Genomic DNA, 24,074 nt, shown 5'->3' with positions numbered 1-24,074 from the left:
GGCATAATCTCTCTGGCACCCCGCAACAGTAACAACATTTTAGGGGAATTTTTTAGAAAGAAGAGATTCTTAAACCAAGTATTCTGCATTTTTAAACAGATTTTAAAAAATGTTAGAAAAACAAGTTTTACCATCTTCTTTGATTTTCCCATTTAATCTGAAATTGTGATTAAGTATTACAACTGTAATCTGAATCTGCAATCTGAATTCATGCATGTAAATGTCACTGTAAAATGAGAAACATTATGTTATTATTTATTGATCCTATGGGTTTCTTGAATTTCACTTATATTGAGAGTAATCAGCTTCTTTTTCTAAAGGAGTGTGTGAGAACAGTCATTCATGGATTTAAAATACATCCTGATAAAATCTGACCTTGGAAGTTGGGAGGCATGCATGCTCTCAAATGATGATCTCATTTAAAAAGTAGATCAAATAGGATTTAATGGACCATAACACTGTGGTTTTAAATTAATGAGTGTATCTAGTAAAAAGCTTTGCACTGGAAAAGGAATAGGAAAGGTCAACTGAAATACTGTAATTATTTTAATAATTTTAGTATCTCACTTATCAATATGTCAATTATTTTGACAGATTTAGGGAAGCAAAAGCAAAGGATTGCAGCATTTAGCACCCTTCCCATATCATTATAAATCATTTATTAAGTGTTCACATGTGTGTTATCCGTGATGGATTATGCATTCAAAATGCATGCATCATCCAGTCTTCAAGAAAATTTTGACTAAACACTCTAAAGTCACAGTTCTGTGCCTCACACTGGATCTTTATTTGGTCTGTCAAAACCTTGAAAGTCATTACATCCAAAGAAAAGACAGCAGACATCTAGCCAATCAATTTTATTTTTAATTACTAAGCATGTTTTGACCTTCGTGTTGAGATATAGTGGAGGACAGAAAAAGAAGGAAAGCCAGGATTCCTACACTTCAAACAATTAAACTCATCTGGAGGCACGCTGCACAAGACAACAAGATGTAGAGAGATACACTGAGTAGCATTTGGACAGCATAAGATCACCTAGTTCAGAACAACCCCATCCAAGGACGCAACATTTGTAATCACAGCAGGGAGTGGAGGGAAGTGGTTGCACATCTTGGGAAATGGGGAAAGGCCTGTACTTGTGTTGTAGCCTGCCAAATACCAGTGACTGCTTAAGTTCCACTTCTGTCACTTTCAGTTGGCTCAATTCTAAAACAGAAAGTGAGGGCTAGATTCCCCAGCTATAACAGTCTAGGCTCCTAAAGACAAACATAGAATTCTTGGAAAAACGAGGGTGTTACAAGTAGGAGGGTTAAGCACAGAGCAATAAAGGTGGCAGGGGCAAACTGATTGTACATGGGCAAGGTATGCTGTGGGACAGGCAGGACCTTCAACAAGGCTAATTAAGTACAAAGGCGATAATCTTGAAGATGGATGGGATAGCGTGCCGAGTCACTAACTAGGGGCCTAAATGGAGACAGAGGTAGTGGGTTGCCTGTGCTCATGCTCTGACTTCGCTTTATGCTCCTCTCCATGCTATGCGTTCTTTCTGTATTGATGGATCTTCATCCCAGCCCCTTCCCCAAACCTACAACCTACAGAGAGTTAAGAAGAGGTGTGGTTACAAAGATGCCCTCTTTTCAGACCCGCACAAGCAATCCCCTTTTGTAGGCCAGGAAGCCAAGAGCCATGGCTGAAAACACAGTGGTGAGTCCCATCAGCCTCAGCAGGCCAGGCACCGAGGGCAAGTTCCGCTCCAGGAAGGTTGTGGTGATGGGCCGAGCAGGGACGTCCTGAGTGGAGAGAATAGCAGCCGTTAGTACAAAGCCCGTGCACTGCATTCTACAAAGTCTGCTCTCCTCCAAGGCTCTAAACACCACTCCTGTTTGCAAATCTCTAGGTCATGAAATGGGACATTGCCTCCACACACATGGTTCCCTTCCTCTTCCCCAGCGAACATGTCACTGAACTGCCCTCCTCAGGGAGCCTTTCCTGAGCATCCAGCCTTTCATTTTACATATTCCCCCAGCATGCCTTCTTCGTCACACTCTTCCTTTTTGGTTATCATATCAGTCTCCCCACCCAAGACTCTAAGCTCCACAAAAGCATTGCTGCGTCTTTACTCCAATGGTCCATGAACAACATGTGGGCTGTAAATATTTATGCCGTGGGTGGATCATGGTCCTTCCCTGCACCCTACAATCCCACCTTTAGCAGATGCATTTGTAGGAGGGCTTCACAGAGAATACCTCTGACCTTTTCATACCTTGTCCTCTACAGTGTGTTTTCATTGAAAAGATTTATTGATTTAGTTGAAAGGCATAGTTACAGAGGGAGGCTGAGGGGGTAGGGGGAAAGATCTTCCATCTAGTGGTTCTCTCCCCCAAAATGGATGGGGCAGGACCAGACCAAATCCAGGAGCGTAGAACTCCATCTGGGTCTCCTACATGCAGGGCAGGTGCCCAAATACTTGGACCATCCTCTGTTGCAGTCTTAGGAGCATTAGTGGGGGACAGGATTGGAAGAGAAGCAGCTGGCACCTAAACAGGTGCTCAAATGGGATGCTGACATAGCAAGTGGTAGATTAATCCACTGGGTCATAACACTGGCTTTTACAATATGTTTCTACTTCATCATTTCTGTGGCCTTCCTTTTGCCCAGGAAAACTTAAGGGGCTGAATTACAAAAGTTATAAGTATACTGAAATTGAATTATTAATCTAAATATGCTCTAATTCCTTCTACTTGCTTGCCCCTGGACATGGAATGTCAACACACTTTCTTTCGTTGTTTTTTTTTTTTTCCTAACTCTTGTTGAAAATCACCACGTTAGGCATTTATTTAACAAACATTTATTGTTTTCTTAGTATATGTAGAACTTAAAAATGTCTCCCATCAAAAAATATTTTCAGGGGCTGGGGCTGTAGCATAGGGATAAAGCATCCCATATAGGCACTGGTTTGAGTCCCAGTTGCCCCACTTTCAATCTAGTTCCCTGCTAATTCACCTGGGAAGACAGCAGAGGATGGCTCCCGTGTGTGAACCCACTTGGGAGATCTGGAACAAGCTCCTGGCTCTAGGCTTTGGATGGGTCCAGCTCTAGCCACTGTGGCCATTTGGGGAGTGAACCACAGGTGGAAGATCTCTCTTTCTGTGTCTCTCTGCTCTCTCTTTGTCTCTGTAACTCTTGCTTTCAAATAAATAAGCACATCTTTTAAAAAATCATATTTTCTTCCTAATAATCCCCCATGGATGTGGCACGTACGAATTTATCGAAATTCATCTAAATTTTCCACCTCTGTCCTAACCCATAATGCTATTTCAAACATGGACTGAATGAACAGATATACACATTCGTTCTTGCAAGTCATTATTTGTACAGGAAACAAAAAACCATCTAAATTCTTGAAATAAAATAAAGCCTACCACAGATTCTGGTTCTGGCTGCCAGATTTCATCCTCCGGAATCTTCCCCACAGCATGCAGGATCTGCAAATGAAAGAGCCTCTTTGTGAGGAGCAAAAGGGATCACGATCACTTCTCCCAAACTGCTCTATAAGAGACTAAGTAAATGTCTCGGGCTATCCACCCAAAACATCCAGCTGAAGTCTAGAAAAGTCCACTCCACCTTGCAAAAGGACCAAAATGGTTTCTGTCTATGCTTTCACAAGGTTCAACTACTAGGGTCACAGTAAGTTTTCTAAGTTAGGAGCATGCCTTTGTAGGCATGAGAGCAAAGGAATTTTCCTGAAAGATCACAAATGCACGTTTGATTTTGTGATGCTGGGTCTAGGATATTGCCCAAGGAGAGCCAGAGTGATCTTTTGCCCCATGGGTTCTTTTTACCTTGGGGGAGATATTTTTGCCATTACTTTTGGGTTAATATGCTTGCTCCATCTGGAACTTATGCGGGGAAATGGGTGTTTAGTATCTTCAGAAGGTAGTTAATGGTGGAGCTGGCCTCCAGGCTCTCAAACAGCTTTGATCAGCTCAGCATATACCAATGGGTTGACTCCCGGCCCAGGACCCGAGCCCTACCTCCCGGGCAGCTCTCTCTCCAGCCTCCACAGCCCCCTCCATGTAGCCGCTCCAATGTGTGGCAGTCTCGGTGCCTGCAAAGTAAATCCTGCCCACTGCCTGGCGTAGAACCCTTGGAATGACAGCAAGAGGTTAAAGCAGTTAGTCTTCATAAGTCAGCCAAGAGCTTTCCCATAAAATACTTAGGCTGCCTGCTTTGCTCAAATTCTAAATATCAAAGGGACACTGGTAATTTGGGAACAACGTGAATCAGATCCCTCTAGTTCTTGCCTGATCCTTATCACAGACAAAGTGGAGTAAAAGCTGAGAGTTTAGAGGTAAAGGAACTGAAATCCATATTTGTTGAGTACCTAAGCCAGTCACACCTGGCATTTTTAGGGCTCACTAGTTCTAGGCAAGTTGCCATGTGTCTCTGATTTCCCCTAAAGTTATTCCACCATTGACTTCAGCAAATCACTTACTCTCACTGGCTTCCCCCATATCTGAAAGGGAAGAGAGACTAACAGTTTCAAAGACATTTTCCATTAGTAACATCTAACAAATCTGTGATTTTGACCAGGGCTCCACAACTATTCTTCATTGAACATCTGCCAGTATTGAGTTTCACTGCATTAAATTGCAACAGTCAGTCAGTGCTTGGCACCAAGTGCTATTTTAGGCACGTTAATCCTCATCACAACTATTTAACGTTATTATATCCATTTTGCAGATGATTGTACTAAGGTAGATAGTGATAGACATGGTGATATGTCACTCAAACCCCCATTCAAGAATCAAACATTTACTCCCACCTATGGGATGGGCTACCAGGTGATGGCCTTCCATCATCAGCCCTCTTTGAACATTGATTCTGATGAAGAAAATCACCTCCCTGTGGGTCATGCTTCCTCTGAGCAAGGGCATCCAGTGAGCACATGTCCAGCCCAAGCTGCAGTTTCCAATCTGCAATCACCATGAAGGACCATTCTAGTTCCAGAGTTCCCTGTGGGGCTCAGCTGGGGACTTTCAGTGGAATTGCACTGCAACCCAACTTCCCGCTCTGCCTGCTCCTGCTTGCGTCCTCTCTCTGTCCGTAGGAGTATCTTCAGCTATATGCTGTCTGTCAGTCACTGTTAGGCAGCATAGACTCTGCTGCCTGGCACCTAACCAGCCATAAAGACTGAAATGGCTCTAGAGCACAGCCAGTAAGCAGCAGAGCTGGTCTCTGAACCCAGGTGACTGTGTCTCTTCCATTACAGTATGCCTTCAATTTATTGAAAGTTTCATTAATTTTTTATTTAGTTGAAACAGAGTGAGAGAGAGAATTTTACGTCTCCTGATTCACCTCCCACAAATCCTGAGGCTTGGATAGGCTATCCATGTATCCTACATGGGTAGCAGGGACTGAAGTATTTGAGCCATCACCTAGTGTCCCTAGGGTACAAACTAGTAGGAAAGCTGGAATGGAGAGCAAAGTTGGGACTTGAACCCAGATACTCCAACATGAGATGTGGGTATACAAAGCAGCATCTTGACTGCTGTGCCAGATGCCCACCTCAGATGTAAATAAAACCTTCATGACACACAGCTGCCATTATCATGATTTCATATCATACTTGAGAAAACTGAAGCTCAGAGAAATGCTCAGTGACTCACCAGGAGCCACACTACTATATAATAGCAAGGCCCCAAGACTTGAACCAAGTCTACCAGGTGGCAAAAGTGTCCATTTGTCATATAATGTGTCATTATCACTAATTAACAGTGAATACTTATGGACCAATGGTGTGGTACAGTGGATTAAGCCACTGCTTGCAATGCTGGCATCCCTATTGGAGTGTCAATTTGAGTCCTGGTTGCTTTGCTTTGGATCCAGCTCCTTGCTAGTGTCCCTGGGAAGTGGCAGATGATAGGTCAAGTATTGAATCCCAGCCACCTATGTGGGAGACCCGGATGGAATTCCTGGCTCCTGGCTTCATCCTGGCTCAACCCTGGTTATTCCAGCCACTTAGGGAACCCATAAATGGACAATCTCTCTCTCTCTCTCTCTCTCTCTCTCTTTCTCTCTCTCTGTGCATCTTGTCTCTTTTGGCTACTTTTCCTTTCAAATAAATGCATTAATACATCTTTTTAAAGATGCAAACAGTGCTCATATGTGATGCAAAGGGTCCTAAATGTCACAGACTTGGCTTAAAGAGGGACAGTGTGTTGTTAGTCTCTCAAAAAATACTGTAAGGTAAACACTGCCAACATGTCACATCCATCCTGGTCCCCATTTCCATTACATCAGGGAAGGAATTTCAGAGCTAATGCCCACGTCCCATTCTAGTCAATACTATATACCTACTGAGCCTTTTATCCAGAATCCAAAGCGATTGGCGTGAATGGGTAGGTTTTCTTTCATGTCCTCTCACTGCAGCCATTGAGAAAATGCACTACATTATAGAATATTAGTATACTGACAATAATACATGGAATCATTTGGAAATACTGAGAACCTGCAGGCATTCAGAATGGGCTCTATGCAAGAGAAAGTAAATTTGCTTTCTCTGTGTCCATTAAACACTACCGCTTATTACTGCATGTTCACTGTTTTAAAACAGAGGGAACTAACTGCTCTTGGCATCTCTGGGAGGCCTGGCCAAGCCCTGTAGCTAAATATTTGAGGAGACAACAAATGCTTTGAGAACTAATCACTGTTACAATCACTAATTTTAAACAGATGGAGACAGCCTCGCTTCACTCATGCTGACACTTTCTTTCCTAGAGGAAATGAAAGTGCAACTGTTAGCAAAGAAAAATCCCAGGCTCTTCCTTTGTAAGTAGACAGTAGATATTACAAAGGATTCAGGACATAGATCGTAAAGGAGCGTTCCACAGATAGTTCTCCTCTTTTATGTGTTTAACTGCATAATCACCACAGATTTTTTTTTTACTTCATCTAAAAGGGAAAGTCTTTGATAAATGTACCTAGTTATTTTCTTAATTTTTCAATATTTTTAAATGTGGGCGGGAGGAAGAAGGACAGAGAGAGATAGAGAGAGAGAGAGGTTTTCCACCAACAGGTTCAGTCCCCAAGTGCCTACAAAGGCCAGAGCTGAGCTGGGGCCAGAACCAGGAGCTGGAAACACAATCGCGGTTCCTCACAGCCATTACCACTGTCCCCCAGGGTCTGTTCTGGTGAGAAGCTGGGAAGCAAACCCAGGCTCTGCAATGTGGCAGACAAGGCCAAATGCCTGCTCCCTGCTTATAGCTCCTCACTAAGGTGGTATTATTAATTCTGCCCTCTGTCTTCTATCTGGAAGCAGACCACTTGGAATTTAGAGATAGGCTTATTTTGGTTAAAAAAAGTTCAAATCCATGCCTAGGGGTTTTTTTTTTTTTTAAAGATTTATTTTTATTATTTTTTCATTGGAAAGGCGGATATACAGAGAGGAGAGACAGAGAGGAAGATCTTCCATCCGATGATTCACTCCCCAAGTGAGCGCAACGGGCCGATACTATGCCGATCCGAAGCCAGGAGCCTCTTCCGGGTTTCCCACGCGGGCGCAGGTTCCCAAAGCTTTGGGCCGTCCTCGACTGCCTTCCCAGGCCACAAGCAGGGAGCTGGAAGGGAAGCGGGGCTGCCGGGATTAGAACCGGCGCCCATATGGGATCCCGGGCGTGCAAGGCGAGGACCTTTAACCACTTGCGCCACCGCGCCGGGCCCGCCTAGGGGTTTTTTTTAAATGTTTTTTTAATATGATACACATTTCCAGGAACTTTTGGAAAACTCCTCATTTGCATGGATTTCAAAATTCTTTTGCACCAGAATAAATATATGTTTTATTCCAAGTTTTACAAGCATATTGTATTTCTAGGGCCCTGAAGATAAGATTGTTTACAGCATCCTAAATGTCATGGCCCTGAAGGGTCAGGAGAAGCTTGGAGGGCAAGGAGTCTTAGCTTGGGCTGAGGGTTATGAGAGCTACTCTGTGCTTCACTTGCTTCTCTACAAATTAAAGGCAGAAATTTGTAATACATTAAGCACTTGCTCACATCATCCCAACTGCCTACAATGCACTCTCGATAGTTTCTCTGCCTGCTACAATCCTTAGGTGAATGTTAAGTACAAAGCGTTTGCAATTTTTCCTAGGTAAAGCAAGCCTGCCCTTCAATAGGTCTCCACGGTAGTTGTTATGTTCCTCTATTTACTACAGAACTTTAGATGCAATTTTTGTTATTCTTCCTTCTCTCCCATCCCTACCATTGTCCCTTCCTCGCAGAGAGGGTTTTCCTTGGTACTGAACTCTTCCAGCACACTGCTTAGCAAATGGTAGATAAACACTGAGTCAAACCATTACAACTGACATTACTTCACATTCGGCATATCCAAAAGGTAATCTAATGACCCAGCAGCTTATCAAGTGGTGCCCTTTGGTCCTGGAATGTTCCCTTTCATGACCATATTTTTCCACTTTCAAGAAAACAAAGAAAAGTGCTAACGAAAGTCATTATGAGCTTTCTGACAAGCGAATTTCTAACCTGTCTTTGATTGGTTCCCATAAGGAGACTGATTCTCTCTTTCCAGTAATAACTCATACCTTTTATTGGTTGCATCTTTTCATTTCATTTACTAGTCTACTTTTAATTAAGTTAATTAGTTAATTAGAGAGACAAAGGGAGAGAGCTCCCATTTGCTGGTTTATACTTTGTATGTCTGTACTAGCAGGGGCACTAAGCCAGGAGCTGGGAACTCAAATTAGGTCTCTTCCATGGATGATAGGCACGTAACTATTGCACCATCCGTGGTGTCTCCCAGGGTCTGCATCACAAAGAAATTTAGAGCCAGGAACTGAAGCGAGGCATCAAATCAGCTACTGTGATGTAGGATGTGGGTGGGTGTTCTAACAGGCATCTTATCCACTAGGCCAACTACTTGCTCTTACTTCTCCCATTTTGTTTATGTTGAACTCTCAGCTTGAAATTATTGTTTGGTTTAGTATTACCATAAATATCATAATAATTACTGTCACAGATTTAATTTATACGTTGTTATTATCATCAAGTGCAATTTGGCTAAGCATCAGTGACTCATACTCAGATGCACAATGCTGTGAATGCTAAAAGCAAATGAAATGTGCACTTTGAGTGAATCATGTGATATGTGGATTTTATCTTGATAAATATATTAAAATTACTCTCACTAGCATACAGAGTATTACCAACTGTGGTCATCTGGTGCTTTGTCATCCACCTGCTAAGGGAGTTGAGGCTTAGAGAGAAGAAGCGACCACTGTAGGGTAACAAGGTTTGTTATCAGTAGAATCAAGACTGAGATGAGGTGTCTTAACACCAAGGCTTAGAGCTCATTTTGCTTTTACAATGTTTGTCCCATGTTGGTACTTAAAGGGCTGCGTTTGAGGCCATTTCACTGAATTCTCTTACACAGATGATCTCCCACAAATCTACCATCAATTGAAAATATTCTTAAATCAAAAATGCATTTTGTCCCTAGTACCTTTTATTGAAGTATGACCCTTGACAACAATCTGGCATGCATATTTATGTCAGCTGAAAAGGCAGAGGACACAAATACAGAAACAATAATATTCAGAAAAATAATGGCTTCACATAGGATATACTGCTCCCAATAGTTGCAAAACAAATATGGATTCTTTTTTTCATGTGTTTATTTTATTTGAAAAACAAAGCTAGACAGAGAAGGACAGAGAGAGATCTTCTACCTGCTTGGCCCAGGATTGGAAGTGGAGCAGCTGGAAATGGAACCCAGTGACCATAAGAGATGCCAGCACCGCAGGCAGAAATTTAGCTTACTACATCAGCCCAAACACTGCTTTTTTGTTTTGTTTTGTTTTTTAATGTACGGAAATGGCCCTATACCACCCTCCCTCCCCAAATATCTACTAATCTTCAAATAGTACAATACACTGTTACAGAAATATTATCAGCATAGGGAATTCCTTTGGCAAGGACAGCAGGAATTTCCAAGCTCAGAGGGGTGGGGAATGGCAAGAAATGTGCCCAGCTTCCTCCATCTGCGGCCTGCTACTCACAGCACAGCACCTTCAGGGAGGCTGGGGTTCAGGATATAGACCCTGGTCAACTTTTTGGCACACAAAATCAAGTGGAGAACAGCTTGAACCTGGCCTTGCAAGAGGGGCTTTGTCTCCTTTCCTCTGCTTCTAACCTCTCCCTTTCTAGGGCTTCATTTCAGTGTCTTTGTCTCATCATCTTCAATTCTACTTAGGCAAGCACTGCTATATCCTGGCTGAGGTTCTAGCTGTGGGAATTGAGCAGAATCAATTATCCAAGGCCTGGGGAGTAGGGGATGATATGTGATATCTCTTCACTGATCTTTCTGTATCTATGAACCACCATTCTCACCTATAATCCACTCAGTCCTCTAAGTATTTGAAGGAGGCGAGCAGAAGCCAAGATCTGTAACTGTCTGGGGAAATCCTTTGGCAGGCCCTGGAGTAGGGATGAACCCAGGGACTGAGATGGGTTAAGGACATCTCAAGGAATACTGGGTATAGTATGGGAATACTATTGCTCACAACGGCAAACCAGGGCCTGTTTAGTAGTTCACCCATGTTTACTGAGCGTCATTGTTCACTATGCTTATGAGGTTATTTTTCAGTGCTTAAGAAATTGTCCCTTCCCACAAAAATGCTCATCTTTGTGTTTTTGTTCCAACTCCAGAAAGTAATTTTAAGCAGTATGACACACAAAAATATCCGTTAATAGTATCCAGGATGTCATAAACTTAAGATACCCATCTAGCATCTGCTAGAAAAACCCAGACTATGGCCAAGACGTCCAGGTAAGCAAGCACTCTTTTTCCTGGCCCCATCTTCCCAAAAAGCCATTCCAGTCCCCAAACTTTAGAATGGTAGAATCCATCAGCGTCATCCCCAAACATGCACATTGTCATTCCTTTATTAAAAAACCAAAACAAACAAACAAACAAACATGATGGCAACCACAGCCTCGATAAGGGGAGGGTATTTAGGTTAGTGGTTAAGATGTTGGTTAAGATGTGTTACATCCTATATCACAGTACCTGGGTCTAAAACTCAGTTCTGGCTCCCAAATGCAACTTTCTGCCTGTGTAGATTCTGAGAGGCAGTGATAATGGGTCACATAATTGGCTTACTACCATCTGAGACCTGCAGTGAGTTTCCAGCTTCTGGATTCAGTCTGGCCTAGTATGGCCATTGGAGGCATTTGGGGAGTAAGCTGGTGGTTGGCAACGGTCTCGTTCTCATTTTTAAAAAAGCATTTTCTCCACCTTTCCACCCTAACTCACCAAAACATCATAGCTTAGTCTAACCTATCTTAAATGTGCTCAGAATACTTATCTTCCTCTATGTTTGGGCAAAATCATCTAGCAGAAAGCCTGTTTCCTATTAAAGTGTGGACTGTCTCATGTAACTTATTCAATACTGTACTGAAAGTGAGAAACTGCAAAAAAATTTTTTTCTAAGCCAAAGCATCCTGAGTTGTGGCCGTGCTTAGAGGCATACTTCCTCTGACAGATAAGTGAATCCTCTTATGCTGCAAACATCTTTCCTTACACTGATTGGAACTGTTCCTCCAGAGCAAATACGTATGAAAGGGGCACCCAGGTAACAGAATTATGACCTCATTCATGAGATTCATAAACTGCAAAGGGAATTAGGGATCCTTTGGGGGGACATGTGTTTGCAAGAAACAAAGGAGGATTTGGTGCAGAGAATCGCAGTCACTGCTTAGCACATTTTTACTCTACCTTCCGTATTGGGTCATGATGCCTGGTGGGAAGTAGGTTGTATAGCAGCCACCAGAGTACTGCTCCTCACACCAGTTCTTCTCTTCATAATGCACTGGCTGGAAGACAGAATGACAAATGCATGAAGGGACAGAGGAAGCTATCAAGGCCAGAATAAATCACAGTCCCACAGGCTTCATGCTGGTGAGCCTAAATGGGATTGGTTACACGACCTCCAGCGGATACCAAAATCCACAGATGTTCAAGTTCCTTAGACAAAATAGCCTAATATTGGTATATTACCTACATGTAACTTCCTGCTTTCTTTAAATCATCTCTAGATTGCTTCATGGGACATAAATGCTCTATAAATAGTTGCTACACTGTATTGTTTAGTAAAGGACAAGAAAAAAGTTAGTACAGGTTCAGTGCCAAATCAACTATTCTTTTAAATATTTTTTATTTATGGTTGACTTGTTCCACAGAAGTAGAAACTGCTGATATGAAGGGCTGTATATATTTTCTCAACTGCAGTTTTATTATCCTGATATTTTTGAAGCTATGTCTTTGGGCATGTCCTTGGTAAATGGCTTTGGTAATAAACTCATAAGAAATTCAGACATTGGAAGGCTTTCCATTTGAGGGTTTTTTTTTTTTTGGTAATGTTCATACACTAATACTGTCTTGATCTTACCTATTGAGACAATTTCAGTGCAAAGCTTCACAAAAAATTAAAAATAATTTATACCAGGGCCAGTGTTGTGGTACAGTGGATTAAACTGCCATCTGTAAAACACTTGGTGCCAGTTCATGTCTTGGGTATTTCATTTCATATCTAGTAACCTGCCAATGCCTCTGGGAAAGTACTAAAAGATGGCTCAAGTGGTTGGGCCACTGCCACCCACGTGGGAGATCCAGGCTCCTGGCTGTGGTGTGGCTCAGCCCCCAGCTATTGCAACCACTTGGGGACTAAACCAGGGGATAGAAGATGTCCGTTATTATGTTCTACCCTTCTCTCTGTAACTCTCTTCAAATAAATAACTACATTTTTTTTTTTTTACTTATTGGAGTAATTGAACAACAAAAAGGTGGAAAAACACAGCTGGATGGTCAGATTCATGTTTTTGGTGAAGGAAAGCTCTGTTAAAGAAATTGGACAGATAAACTAATGTTCTGTGACATGTGGATACTTATGTTGGTGGTGACACCTGCAAACAACTACTAATCTGAAAAATCTGTTTTGCCATAAACAAGCAAAACTGGAGCTGAGATTTTGCAAAGCTCACCCTCTTAAAAATCACTAAATGAAAACGTTATCATTAAGCACTCCTTTGAAACAATAAAATCAGCATTGCAAGTTTTAAAATGTTTTTGTTTAATACATTTCATTGTGGCATAGCATGTTTTAACCTTGCTGCCTGTGATGCCAGCATTCCATATGGATGCTGATTTGCATCTGGGCTGCTGTACTGCCAATACAGCTCCCTGCTAATGCACCTTTGGAAAGTAGCAGAAGGCGGTCCAAATGCTTGGACCCCTGCACCACGTGGGAGACCAGATGAAGTTCCTGATGTCAGCCTTGCCCAGCCCTGGCTCTAACAGCCATTTGAGGAGTAAAAACAGTAGATTGAAGATATTTCTCTTCCATTCTCTCTCTCTCTGTAACTCTGCCTTTCAAATAAAGAAATGTCTTTTTAAAAATCTGCGGTCATACAGCTGACTTTGAATAATCATTTGCAAAGCAGCCTGCTCACCGTGCCTGATGGGCTAAGAGAGTCCAGGTATTTTGCAGTGTATCTTGGGACTATACAACCCAACAGAGGTGGGGAACGTTCTTCTTGCCAAGAGCCATTTGGACATCTATAGCACCATTTGTGTGCCACACAAACTGTCAATTTAAAAACGAGCCTGCTATAGAGTGATTGAATTTCTCAAGTTCCATCTGCAGTTGCCTTATTGGGACCAGACCAAGTGATTTTGCAGATTTTATACAGCCTACAATGAGGACATTCTCCACTCCTTGCCCAATAGCTGATGGCTTCAGTTACCTCCTGAACATCCTTCTATGGCAGTTTCTAGCCAATGAGAAAGGAAGATTGTATTTTAGTTGTCATCTTTCCTAGCTTACGGAAATGTGTTTCTTCCACATGATAGACACCAAAGCAACAGCAGAACAGGTAGAGTTTTCTATGCCAACAGCAAACAAGGACAGAACCATCTCTTCCTTATTGTCAGAGTAGAATCATCCACGTTCTTTTTGCAAAAAGAGACTTTCAATAAGGAAACATGATAAACTGGTGGAAAGATGAAAGTAATTCCTATCTCCCCACGTGAGGTTTTCAAACCAAGCATTCCACAAGTTGTTGGAGCAACTTGAATTACAAACTGTATGAACCTGAGAGTGTCTCAGAAGGCAACTTCACAAATGCTTGCCTATCTTCCAGGGTGAAACATCTGGAACAGCAGTTAAAAAAAAAACTAACATTTTTTTTTTTAGTGTGTATATATTTTCGGTTTTGCTGCTTCACTCAATACATTACCCTTGAGCCCAGTGGCCATAACTGAATTTAAACTTGCCAAATGGTGTATGAAAGAAAAAAAAAATGAAACAAGCGCCTTCCTCATTAATGGTATGTTTCTTTGCAAAGCAATCAATTAATTGGTCTTATTTATTTGCTAGCAGAGAGCTCCCCCAAAATCTCAAAAGTTTTACCTACCACAAGTTTGCATTGGGGGAAAGGAAGCAGAGGTTTGGTTTTAAAATAATGAACCAAAATGCCAAAGTTAAAGCCATATCAACTGGATTGGGAGAATGCCTGCCACACCACAAATGAGCAAGGTCACGGGATAAAGTCACAAGACTTAGCTGAATAGCTGATCAACTAGTTCACAGCATATACTGCAGAGGTTCAACATTCAGAGACTCAACAAGGTAAATTTTTTAACCTCCTTTTTTAGATTTTTCTCACATTTTATACTGCTCATTTGTACATTAGTCTCCTCTGACGTCAAATGCTTCACGAAGAATTAATGATTACTTTCTAAAGGAGATTTAAACTACACCAAAGCAAGAACAGCAATTCTCCATTTTAAATATTGGTGAGGGGGTCGATCGTGGCTACTGGTTAGCTTGTACTGGTTAGCCTACCATCCTGTCTCCCTAATCCACTCTGCCCGTCCCTGCTTTTAACCACTTCGGGGGGCTCTACTTAATTAACCTGAAGATCACTATTTCCTGAGGTTACTTCTGTCCTCTAGGAAACTCAGCAGATGGGACCTAGCCTATCATCCTGACCTCCTTCCATCCCTAATGTTCAAGGTGTAAAATAATGGTAAATAGGAGCTCACCTTCTTCTGACCTAAAAGATAACATGTGGGAGGTAGGGGAGTGTCAGTTTATGTAAATGAATGATGCCCTGGACTTTTTACAAGAACGTCTTAAAAAAGCAAAGCTCCTTTCATTCCATCCTGGCTGCCAGGATTTAGGCTTTCCCCTTGGGGTAGCTGTAGTAGGAGCTCCCCTGCTGAGTCCTTAACAAGGATGAAAGCAGAATGGTCCGGCATTTTACTACAGGTAGAACTCTGAATTCTGGGACAAGTGATACCACCTACACTCCTGCATGCAACAGGAGCCTGAGTGGTCTCTGTGGGACCACTAAGAAGCAGATCCACCTTGCACAGACCCCTCTGTGAACATATTGGGAAACAAGAGCTCCTGGTTCGAGTTTCATGAACCTAGCCCAACAAGTTCCTCAAGGATGAAGCAAGATCTCGCTCCTCTAGGAAGGGGCTGATAAGCAACCTCACCTGCAGAGCTTCCGGGGAGCCCAACACTTTGGCATACAGGTCACAAAGTTTCTTCAGCCTATGGGCAAGCAAAAGACCAAGGTCAACATAAAGAAAGAAGGGAAAAGGAAAAGAAGCACTTGCTTTCAATGAAGTCTTAAAGTCATGAGGTCACAAATCTGAATCGTGTAAGATTGCTAATAAATCTAGAAGAAACTATAGTGATGTGTTGCCTGAATGGCTGAGGGCACACAACAATTTTGCTTATTCCCTGGAGAAAGCAGATTGTACACCTCTTCCGCATCAGTCCAAGCACTAGAGATTCAGTGATCAGGAAGGCACTGCTGTTGCTCATCCCAGTTTGTCTCCTCGCCTTGGTACAAGGCGGTAGGCAGAGTGGAAAGCGAGGGAAACAGGAAACACTTTGAATGCTGCTCCTGCCTCTTAATATTGTGAGTTCTTGAGCAGTTTACTAAAGTTGTCTGATCTTTAGTTTCATCAACGGTCTTTTATGATTTTCTCATTAATGGTTTAAAACCATATGGTTCCCACAGCAGCAGTACTGCAGCAGCATCTTGACATGGGAAAAGTCTTTGAATTGCCAGTTTGCAGACCGTGCCCCAGATTTCCTAAATAAGAAATGGGAATGGTAGGAGTCCTTATTTTCAAAAAACTTTGGATGATTGAGAGCCAGTACTAAAATGTGCATCTGGTTGCCCCTCCAATAGTTGGAACATACCAATAAACTGAAACATAATATATTAATGTTCAGTACATAGTAGCTCTTGAGAAATTGTCAAAGGAGGATTGACAGTAAGCCAACAGTTATTATCAGTCAATTAAAATACGAGCTTGTAGTTGTATCATGCCTGCTTTTGCAAAATAGTAATTACTGAGGGGAGCTTAAAGATGATTTGGAGCTAGGTCACTGGCTTCTAAAAGTGTTATCATTGTTTTAAATTCAGCAACTCTCTCTACAAACAAAAGTACATGAAAATGTCTAATTTCCTTCCCTGCCTCTTCTTTTTTTCTTTGTTCAAGCAAAGGAAGAGTTAGACACAATAAAGTAGTGAGATAAAATTCAGAGTTAGAACCCTGAAGAACACTGAGCTCTCTAACTATTTGGTGCATTTTTTAATAGGTGGGGGATTGAGCTCCTGATTATAATGTATATTGAAAGCATGTCATCATAAAAGTTAGGAAAAAAAGAAAAGAAGGAGAAAGGAGGGTAGGACGTACCATTATAATCTTAAAAATATATCTGGTCCCTTTACAGAAGTAAGCAAAAAGGAAAACAAAATTATCAAAAAAGAAAAAAACAAACAAACAAACAAAAAAGAAATAGAGCCAAGTACTTAAAGGAATTTAGACTACTTTAGAATACATAAAAGTGGGCTTTTTAAAATGGAGGAAAGAGGTTATTCAGCCAAACAGCACTGGAGCAAATGACTGCCATTAAAAAGGAGAATTAAAAGTACTTCTACAGTACTTTTGCTACCAAATATATTTCAGAAGGATCAAAGATATACATATAGATGTAAATAGACGAGGCCATAAAAATAAAGGGAAAATGAATAATCTTACAGAAAAAAAATTCTGGAATAGGAAAGTCTTTTCTATGCATAATATATCATTTAGAAGGTAGGAATTAAAAATGGATTAATGTGACTTCGCAAAAAGACAAAATTTTACTACAGTAGAAAATGAATAATCCATAAATATGAACAAATGGTACATTGGGAAAAAATCTCTTTGAGCCACTGGAAGTTTAGCAACAAAAGAAATCAGAAAAAAAAACCCTTATCTCCAGGGTTCTTACATTCCAGTGGGGATGATTTTAGATGAGTGACCCAGGCAGATCTCCATAGCCCTGGCTACGGACATGGGTGGCACCAGTCACAGAAGAGCACCCAGACAGAGGGGCAAAGAATGAGGCATGATGAAATTCAAGGGCTCTTAACTGATAAATATGTGGCATGGGAATAAATAATTGGCAGTGGCAAACACTTATTTTCTAGAGACTGCCACCTGCAGAGAAATTAGTCCCTCGTGTGATGTGCACTTTGACAGCCTTGCAAACACAGTAATCTGTCGGACTAGTTATCTCAACACTTTCAGCCCCTGGGCTATATTCATTTTCATATTCTCCATAGCTCCTAACACAATGTCCTATATGCAATGAACTCAATAAACATTCATTTGAATGCTTGCTTCTTAAGTTGCAGCCTTGTGTTTTTATATAATAAAACCCTCATAATTAAGATAATAGACAGTATTGGCAACACACATAAATAAATTCGAAAACTGGTAAGTAGACAAAAAAGAAGAAAGGTGGGGAAGCAGTGAAGGGCAGGGATGTGGAAAGACAAGAAGGCAGGAAGGCAGGGAGAGGTGTTTTTTTCATTACCTTTCTTCTTTGGTAAGCCGTGCCAGTTTTCTGGCTTTGTGGGAAAGAATAAATCTGAAACATACAAGCAAGAGTAAAAGGGGGAAGTAAGTGAATGATGTTTTCATCCTGGTCTCATTTTAATAGCCACATATGTGCCTGTTGGATGACGTTAATGCCAACCAGAGACAACAAGCTTATTTAATGTTCAACATTTTGACTATTTACATCTTACATTCCTGACACAGAACACTGCCTTCTAACTCTCAAGGAGTCAGGGTACCACAAAAAGCAGATGACTGGCCATAAATCCTGCCTAGAGTGATACTGCAAGTGATGTACTTCCCCACACACAGGCTGGTGGCCAATACGAATAGGCCTTGGACTGCAAATACCCTGTTAGGGTTGTATCTGAACCCTTCCAGTTTCGTCTTGCCCTTGCTATTTCCTTCGCTCTCTGTCATGGTACCTTAGCATCCTTAGCATCCAACCTTCTAGATTATGCCTCCACGTGCAACTGCAACTTAACTTCGCCCTGCCTTCAACTTAACAACTGGCTCTGAGCTCTTTGTTCTGATGCCTGGTGGTCTCTGTGACAAACTTATACATGTCCTAGGGCCCATCTAAAGTTTGCCTGCTCCAGTTAACCACTTTTCTGTGTCAAATTCCGACCTCTAAGAGATCTGCTTCTGTACTGATTTTCCCTTGAAATCTGAGGACTGGGCTGCTTAAAACACCCCTATGATCGGGCGTTTCAAGGCATTTATCCATTGGAAGTCATTACAAAAAGAACAACAAAAATATTTCTGGGCCCCCACACAATGGTTCAGTGGCTAAAATCCTCGCCTTGTATCCACCAGGTTCCCATATGGGTACTGGTTCAGCGGCCCTGCTTCCAATACAGCTCCCTGCTTGTAGCCTGGGAGAGCAGTAGAGCATGGCCCAAAGCCTTGGGACTCTGCATCCACATGGAGACCAGGAAGAAGCTCCTGGCTCCTGGTTTTGGATTGGGTCAGCTCTGCCTGTTGCAGTCACTTGAGGAGTGAACCAGCAGATGAAAGATCTTTCTGTTTCTCTTTCTCTCTGTAAATATGCCTTTACAATAAAAATAAATCTTTAAAAGTAAAGCAAAAACATTTCCACTATTGAACTTGAAGAATAGGGTCATAACGCATGAAGTCCCACATTTTCAGTTCTGTGAATATTTCAACAGCATAATATTTGTTTCAAAGTTACCTAAAGTAGTGTATCCATCACTCAAAGAGCATCTTTACAGGTGTTCTAAATATAGAATGATGAGACATATGGGTTAAGTACAAATTCATTTAATAAAATTTGAGACACATTTCTTGATAGCATGTGATGCTTTTCTCAACACCAAACAACAGCGACAATGCCACAATTGTGCCTTACCCTATGATAGCCGCATGAGTGCCATCTGGTTTGGTATCATCCAGTGTGTAGGCAATTGGAGCTTCCTCTCCTTCAATGATCATGCTTCCACAGTAATCTTGGAGGAGAGCAAAATTGAAGGACATATTTACCACCATATCAAATTACCCATAGCTGATGCAATGAAGCACATTTCAAGTTGAGAAACCCAAAAGGTGAATTCAACATATGTGCTTTGTGTACATACGTGTATGTTAGCATAGCACATTCTAAATATATGAAGGCAAACTAAATTAATGTCAAAAGAGGGCTAAGGAACCAAAAATCCATGAAAAAAAAAAAAAAGCAAACTCTAAGTTGTTCTCTGCAAAAATGGAGCTAGGAGATATAATTTTATCCAGGCCACTATTCAATCCAATCTGGTTTCCGTTGATGATAACACTTGTGTTCTATAATTTCCTGTTTCATAAGAAGCCAGAAGAAAATCCAAAGACATGCAAAAGAAACACTAGTCCATCTCCATAAAGTAGAAGGAACTGAATGTACACATTTCATGAGGAGCCACTTAATCTGCTTACAGTGGTTCTTGATTATTTGGAAATAGGGCAGAGCGAATGTGGATGACAAAAATCCAGAGTCCCAAAGCCCTCATTTCAAACATGACCCCCAAAGAACTTCTGCATTCCAAGAACAGCATAGGAAATAACTTCCGCTCATCCTGGACAAAAATGCTTCCCTCATCCTCCTCCTTAACAAAATTCAGCTGGTCTCCCTTAGCTGTGGTTTCACATGCATGCGTTCAAACAACTGCTGATCAAAACACACTAAAAAATGTGTCTCTGGGGCTGATGCCATGGCATAGCCAGGCAACGCCTCTGTCTGCAGCATCAGTATCCAACAAGGACACTGGTTTGAGTCTTGGCTGCCCCACTTCTGATCCAGATCCTTGCTTATGGCCTGGGAAAACAGCAGAAGATGGCCCAAGTCTTTGCAACACTGCACCCACATGGGAGACCTAGAAGCTTCAGATGCCTGGCTTTGGACCAGCCCAGCTCCAGCCATTGTGGCCCCTGGGATATGAACTAGCAGATGGAAAACTCTATCATTGTGTTCCTTCTTTCCGTGTAACTTTGCTTTTCAAACAATCAAACAAAAAACTTTAAAAAGAAAAATAGTGTCTGCTGACTATGTACAGACCTTTTCCTAAACAATTCAGTGTAACACCTGTTTACATCATTTTCACTATTATGACTAATCTAGAGATGATTTAAAGTATATGGGAACGCTGTGTAGATTATATACAAATACTACACAGTTTTATACTCCCCTTGAGCATCCATGGACCTTGGTACCCATGGAGACTCCTAGAACCAATCCTCCCATGAGTACCAAGGGACAGCTGTATAGGCAATTTTAACAAAGATTGTGACAGAGCGGGCCCGGCGCGGTGGTGCAAGTGGTTAAGGTCCTCGCCTTGAACGCCCGGGATCCCATATGGGTGCTGGTTCTATCCCGGCAGCCCCACTTCCCTTCCAGCTCCCTGCCTGTGGCCTGGGAAAGCAGTCGAGGACGGCCCAAAGCTTTGGGAACCTGCACCCGTGTGGGAGACCCGGAAGAGGCTCCTGGCTTTGGATCGGCATAGCATTGGCCGTTGCGCTCACTTGGGGAGTGAATCATTGGACGGAAGATCTTCCTCTCTGTCTCTCCTTTCTGTATATCCGCCTTTCCAATAAAAAAAAATAATAATAAAAATAAATCTTGAAAAAAAAAAAGATTGTGACAGAGCAACGGTGAGAATGCCATGGCAGAATCGGAAATGTTGTAGAAATATCCCATGTCAGTATACCATTCCTCTTGACCCAGTCTGAGGTGTTTTAAAGAGTATTGTTGTAGAAACTCTGAAATAAACACAGCATGGAAAATCCAATAAGAGGGCATGAAAATGAAGGAGAGAGAAGAGAGCAAAGTTTGAGGGAATGCACCTCCTCAAATTATATGTGGGCATGTTGTGGGATCCAGTGCACTCAGAGGCCTTTTAAACTACAAACACTCTTGGCACATTCCATGCCTCTGCCCATCCCCTTTGGGAATCAAGCTAGTCAGTCACTAGCTTGAGGCACACTTTCATGCCCCTCCAATATGGTGGGACAGGAAAAATGCTGAGAAAGACTGATTTGTGGGAAGAAAAAATGCTTAAAGTCTATCTGAGAGCTCAGACACTAGAGAACACAAGAGGAGCTGGAGTTGTAGCAAAGTAAGTCCAAAACCACCACCTGTGATGCTGACATCCCAATTCAGAGTGCCAGTTCACATCCTTTCTCCCTAGTCCAGCTCCCTAATAAAGTGCCTGAGAAAGCAGTGGGGGGTGGCCCAGGTACTTGGGCCCCTGCCACCCCTGTAGGAGATCGTGATGCAGTTCCAGACTCCTGGCTTCAGCTTGGCCCAGCCCAGATGTTGTGGCTATTGGGGGAGTGAATCGGCAGATGAAAGAAATTGAGCTCACTTTCTCTCCCTCTCCCTCTGTCCCCCCTCTCTCCTTCGCTGTCCGTCTCTCCATCCTCTTCTCTGCCTTTCAAATAAATAAGTCTTTAAAAAAGAGCAAAAGAGAAATAGTTAAGGACTCACTCGGTGCAGGAAGACAAAAAAGAGAAGGGAGCCTGGTATGGCAGCCTGGTGGTTAAAGTCTTTGCCTTGCATGTGCCAGGATGCCATATGAGCACCAGTTCTAATCCCAGCAGCCCTGTTTCCCATCTAGCTCCCTACTTGAGGCCTGGGAAAGCAATGGAGGATGGCCCAAAGCCCTGGGACCCTGCACCTATGTGGGAGATCTGGAAGAGGCCACTTGGGGAGTAAATCATCTGATGGAAGATCTTCCTCTTTATCTCTCCTCTCTGTATATCTGATTTTCCAATGGAAATAAATAAAATCTTAAAAAAATGAAAGAGGAGAAAAACAGGACAGGATATGATCAAAGAGAAAGTACACATCGATCATGAAGCAATCAGCTGGATGAGACAAACGGCTGGCATAGGATGCCAGACTAGGATGGGAGCAGTGTTTTCTGGGCAGTGGGACTAGTTTGGGCACCTCCTTCCCAAGGTGAAGCTGGTTTCTGAGCCAGTACACCTGGAGGAGGTGAAGGGATAAGCAGCAGAGAAACAGTCATGTTGATGCCGAAGCAGAATCAGTGGAATTTTCCACTCACAGATAGAAAGCTCAGTAGTTCTGTCTGCTCACACAGATCATCCCATCTGCTTCACAGGGCCTCACTCCTGAGCAGGTATGGCTATTCCAGACATGTAAGAGAGCCTTGCAAGAAGAAAAATGAGGGCTAGCAGTTAGGATGTTGGTTAAGACACTGGGGTCCCATTTTAGAGCACCTGGGTTTGATTTTCCAGCTCTAGCTTCCAATTCCCGGCTTGCTTTTAATGGGAGGCAGCAATGATGGTGCAAATGACTGGGTTCCTGCCATCCACATGGGAGACCCGGATTTTCATCTTGGCTCTTGGCTTCAGCCTGGCCCAATCCCAGCCTTTACAAGCATTTCGGGAGTGGACTAAAGGGTGGAAATTCTGTCTCTGACTCAAAACAAAAACAAAAAACAAAAAACAAAGACAAAAGTAGAAACAAATGAACCAGAAGAACTCTCAGGAAAAAAAAATAAGACAATGACTCAAGGAGTAAATTCCCCTTAGAGAGAAAAGAGGAGAGACTAGAATAGCTATTGGAGGTGATAAAGAGGAAGATTCAGGACAAAGCACTTTGGGAGAGAAGCTATCTCTGTGGAGGGAGGAGTTCTGATGAAACAATAGTGCTTGTCTGCGAGAATGTCTGGAGAAGCCTACCAACACGGAATTAAGGGGGAAATTATGGAGAGGGGAGTGTGGTATTTGCTATCAAAACATATCATAAAGCTCCCATGATCAGAGCGGTGCAGTGCCCTTTTAGATCCTCGCTTCCAAGACAACAAAAAAGAATGAGCAAAGGCTTTGTCAAAAGGGCTGTGGCCACATGCAGCCTATTTCCTGCAGCCAACTATGCTCCAAGTAAGCCAAAGGACAAGGTCATTTGAGACACAGTGGAAGCGCAGCCAGCATGGACATTTTCTAGATGAGTGTCTTTGATGCCTATGTGCTCCCCAGGCTGTGTGCGCAGCTACAGTACTGTGTGTGAGTGTGCTGTAAGTCCACCTTAAACCAAGAACACCAGTCTCCCACACCCTGATTGGCTCCTGCTGGCACTGCTCCATAATCTCCAGCAAAGGCCCTTGTAATGATTATTCTCAGGAAACATAAAGCAGAAATTATACTTAAGAAACAGCAGTGCAGTGGTATAATAGGGCTAAATAATATAAAGCTGTGTGTAAAGTGAGGTGTTTAACTTTACAGACAGAGCAGGGAAGAAACACCAGAAATTCCTCCTAATTTTAACCTTTTACATATGTCTATGTTAGTACACTTTAGAGTTACAGTGACACATCTAGTTTTCAGAGGTTTGTGTGCATAACTAATGAATCAATACATAGAGTGGTTATTTATGTTAAACTTTTAATTTAGAGAGCTTTTAAAAAATGCTTGGCTCTTAGCGTCAGAAATTAGTGGAACAGAAAGGTCCTATGTGTACATTAGAATTTAGTGGTGGAGGTGGTGATGGAAGAAATATTTGTAAAATAATTCTTAATGAGCAAAGGATGAACAGATAATGCAAAAAATGTTTTGGTAAAGCAGTGAAGCTTTATTAATGC

The 24,074-nt window shown here is 42.1% G+C and overlaps 1 protein-coding gene across 1 annotated transcript in view; it reads right to left on the bottom strand.

The window, feature by feature from the left end:
* Positions 1-850: 850 nt before the first annotated feature.
* The window catches only part of MAOB (monoamine oxidase B), a 99,577-nt gene continuing 76,353 nt past the window's right edge, over positions 851-24,074 (bottom strand). Inside the window, exons 9-15 of the mRNA XM_041002953.1 lie at positions 19,352-19,448; positions 17,960-18,013; positions 15,574-15,631; positions 11,788-11,885; positions 4,035-4,146; positions 3,423-3,485; positions 851-1,790 (exon numbers count right to left, since the gene is read on the bottom strand). Of these exons, the coding sequence (XP_040858887.1) occupies positions 1,638-1,790; positions 3,423-3,485; positions 4,035-4,146; positions 11,788-11,885; positions 15,574-15,631; positions 17,960-18,013; positions 19,352-19,448 (635 nt within the window). The 3' untranslated portion in view covers positions 851-1,637. The remainder of the gene's footprint in view (positions 1,791-3,422; positions 3,486-4,034; positions 4,147-11,787; positions 11,886-15,573; positions 15,632-17,959; positions 18,014-19,351; positions 19,449-24,074) is intronic.

The sequence above is a fragment of the Ochotona curzoniae genome, unplaced genomic scaffold (genome assembly GCF_017591425.1).
Source record: "Ochotona curzoniae isolate NIBS_2020 unplaced genomic scaffold, NIBS_Ocur_1.0 contig_1274, whole genome shotgun sequence".
Classification (NCBI taxonomy): Eukaryota; Metazoa; Chordata; class Mammalia; order Lagomorpha; family Ochotonidae; genus Ochotona; species Ochotona curzoniae.
Note: the sequence above shows the minus strand (reverse complement) of the source record. Positions and strands in the feature narration are given on the sequence as shown.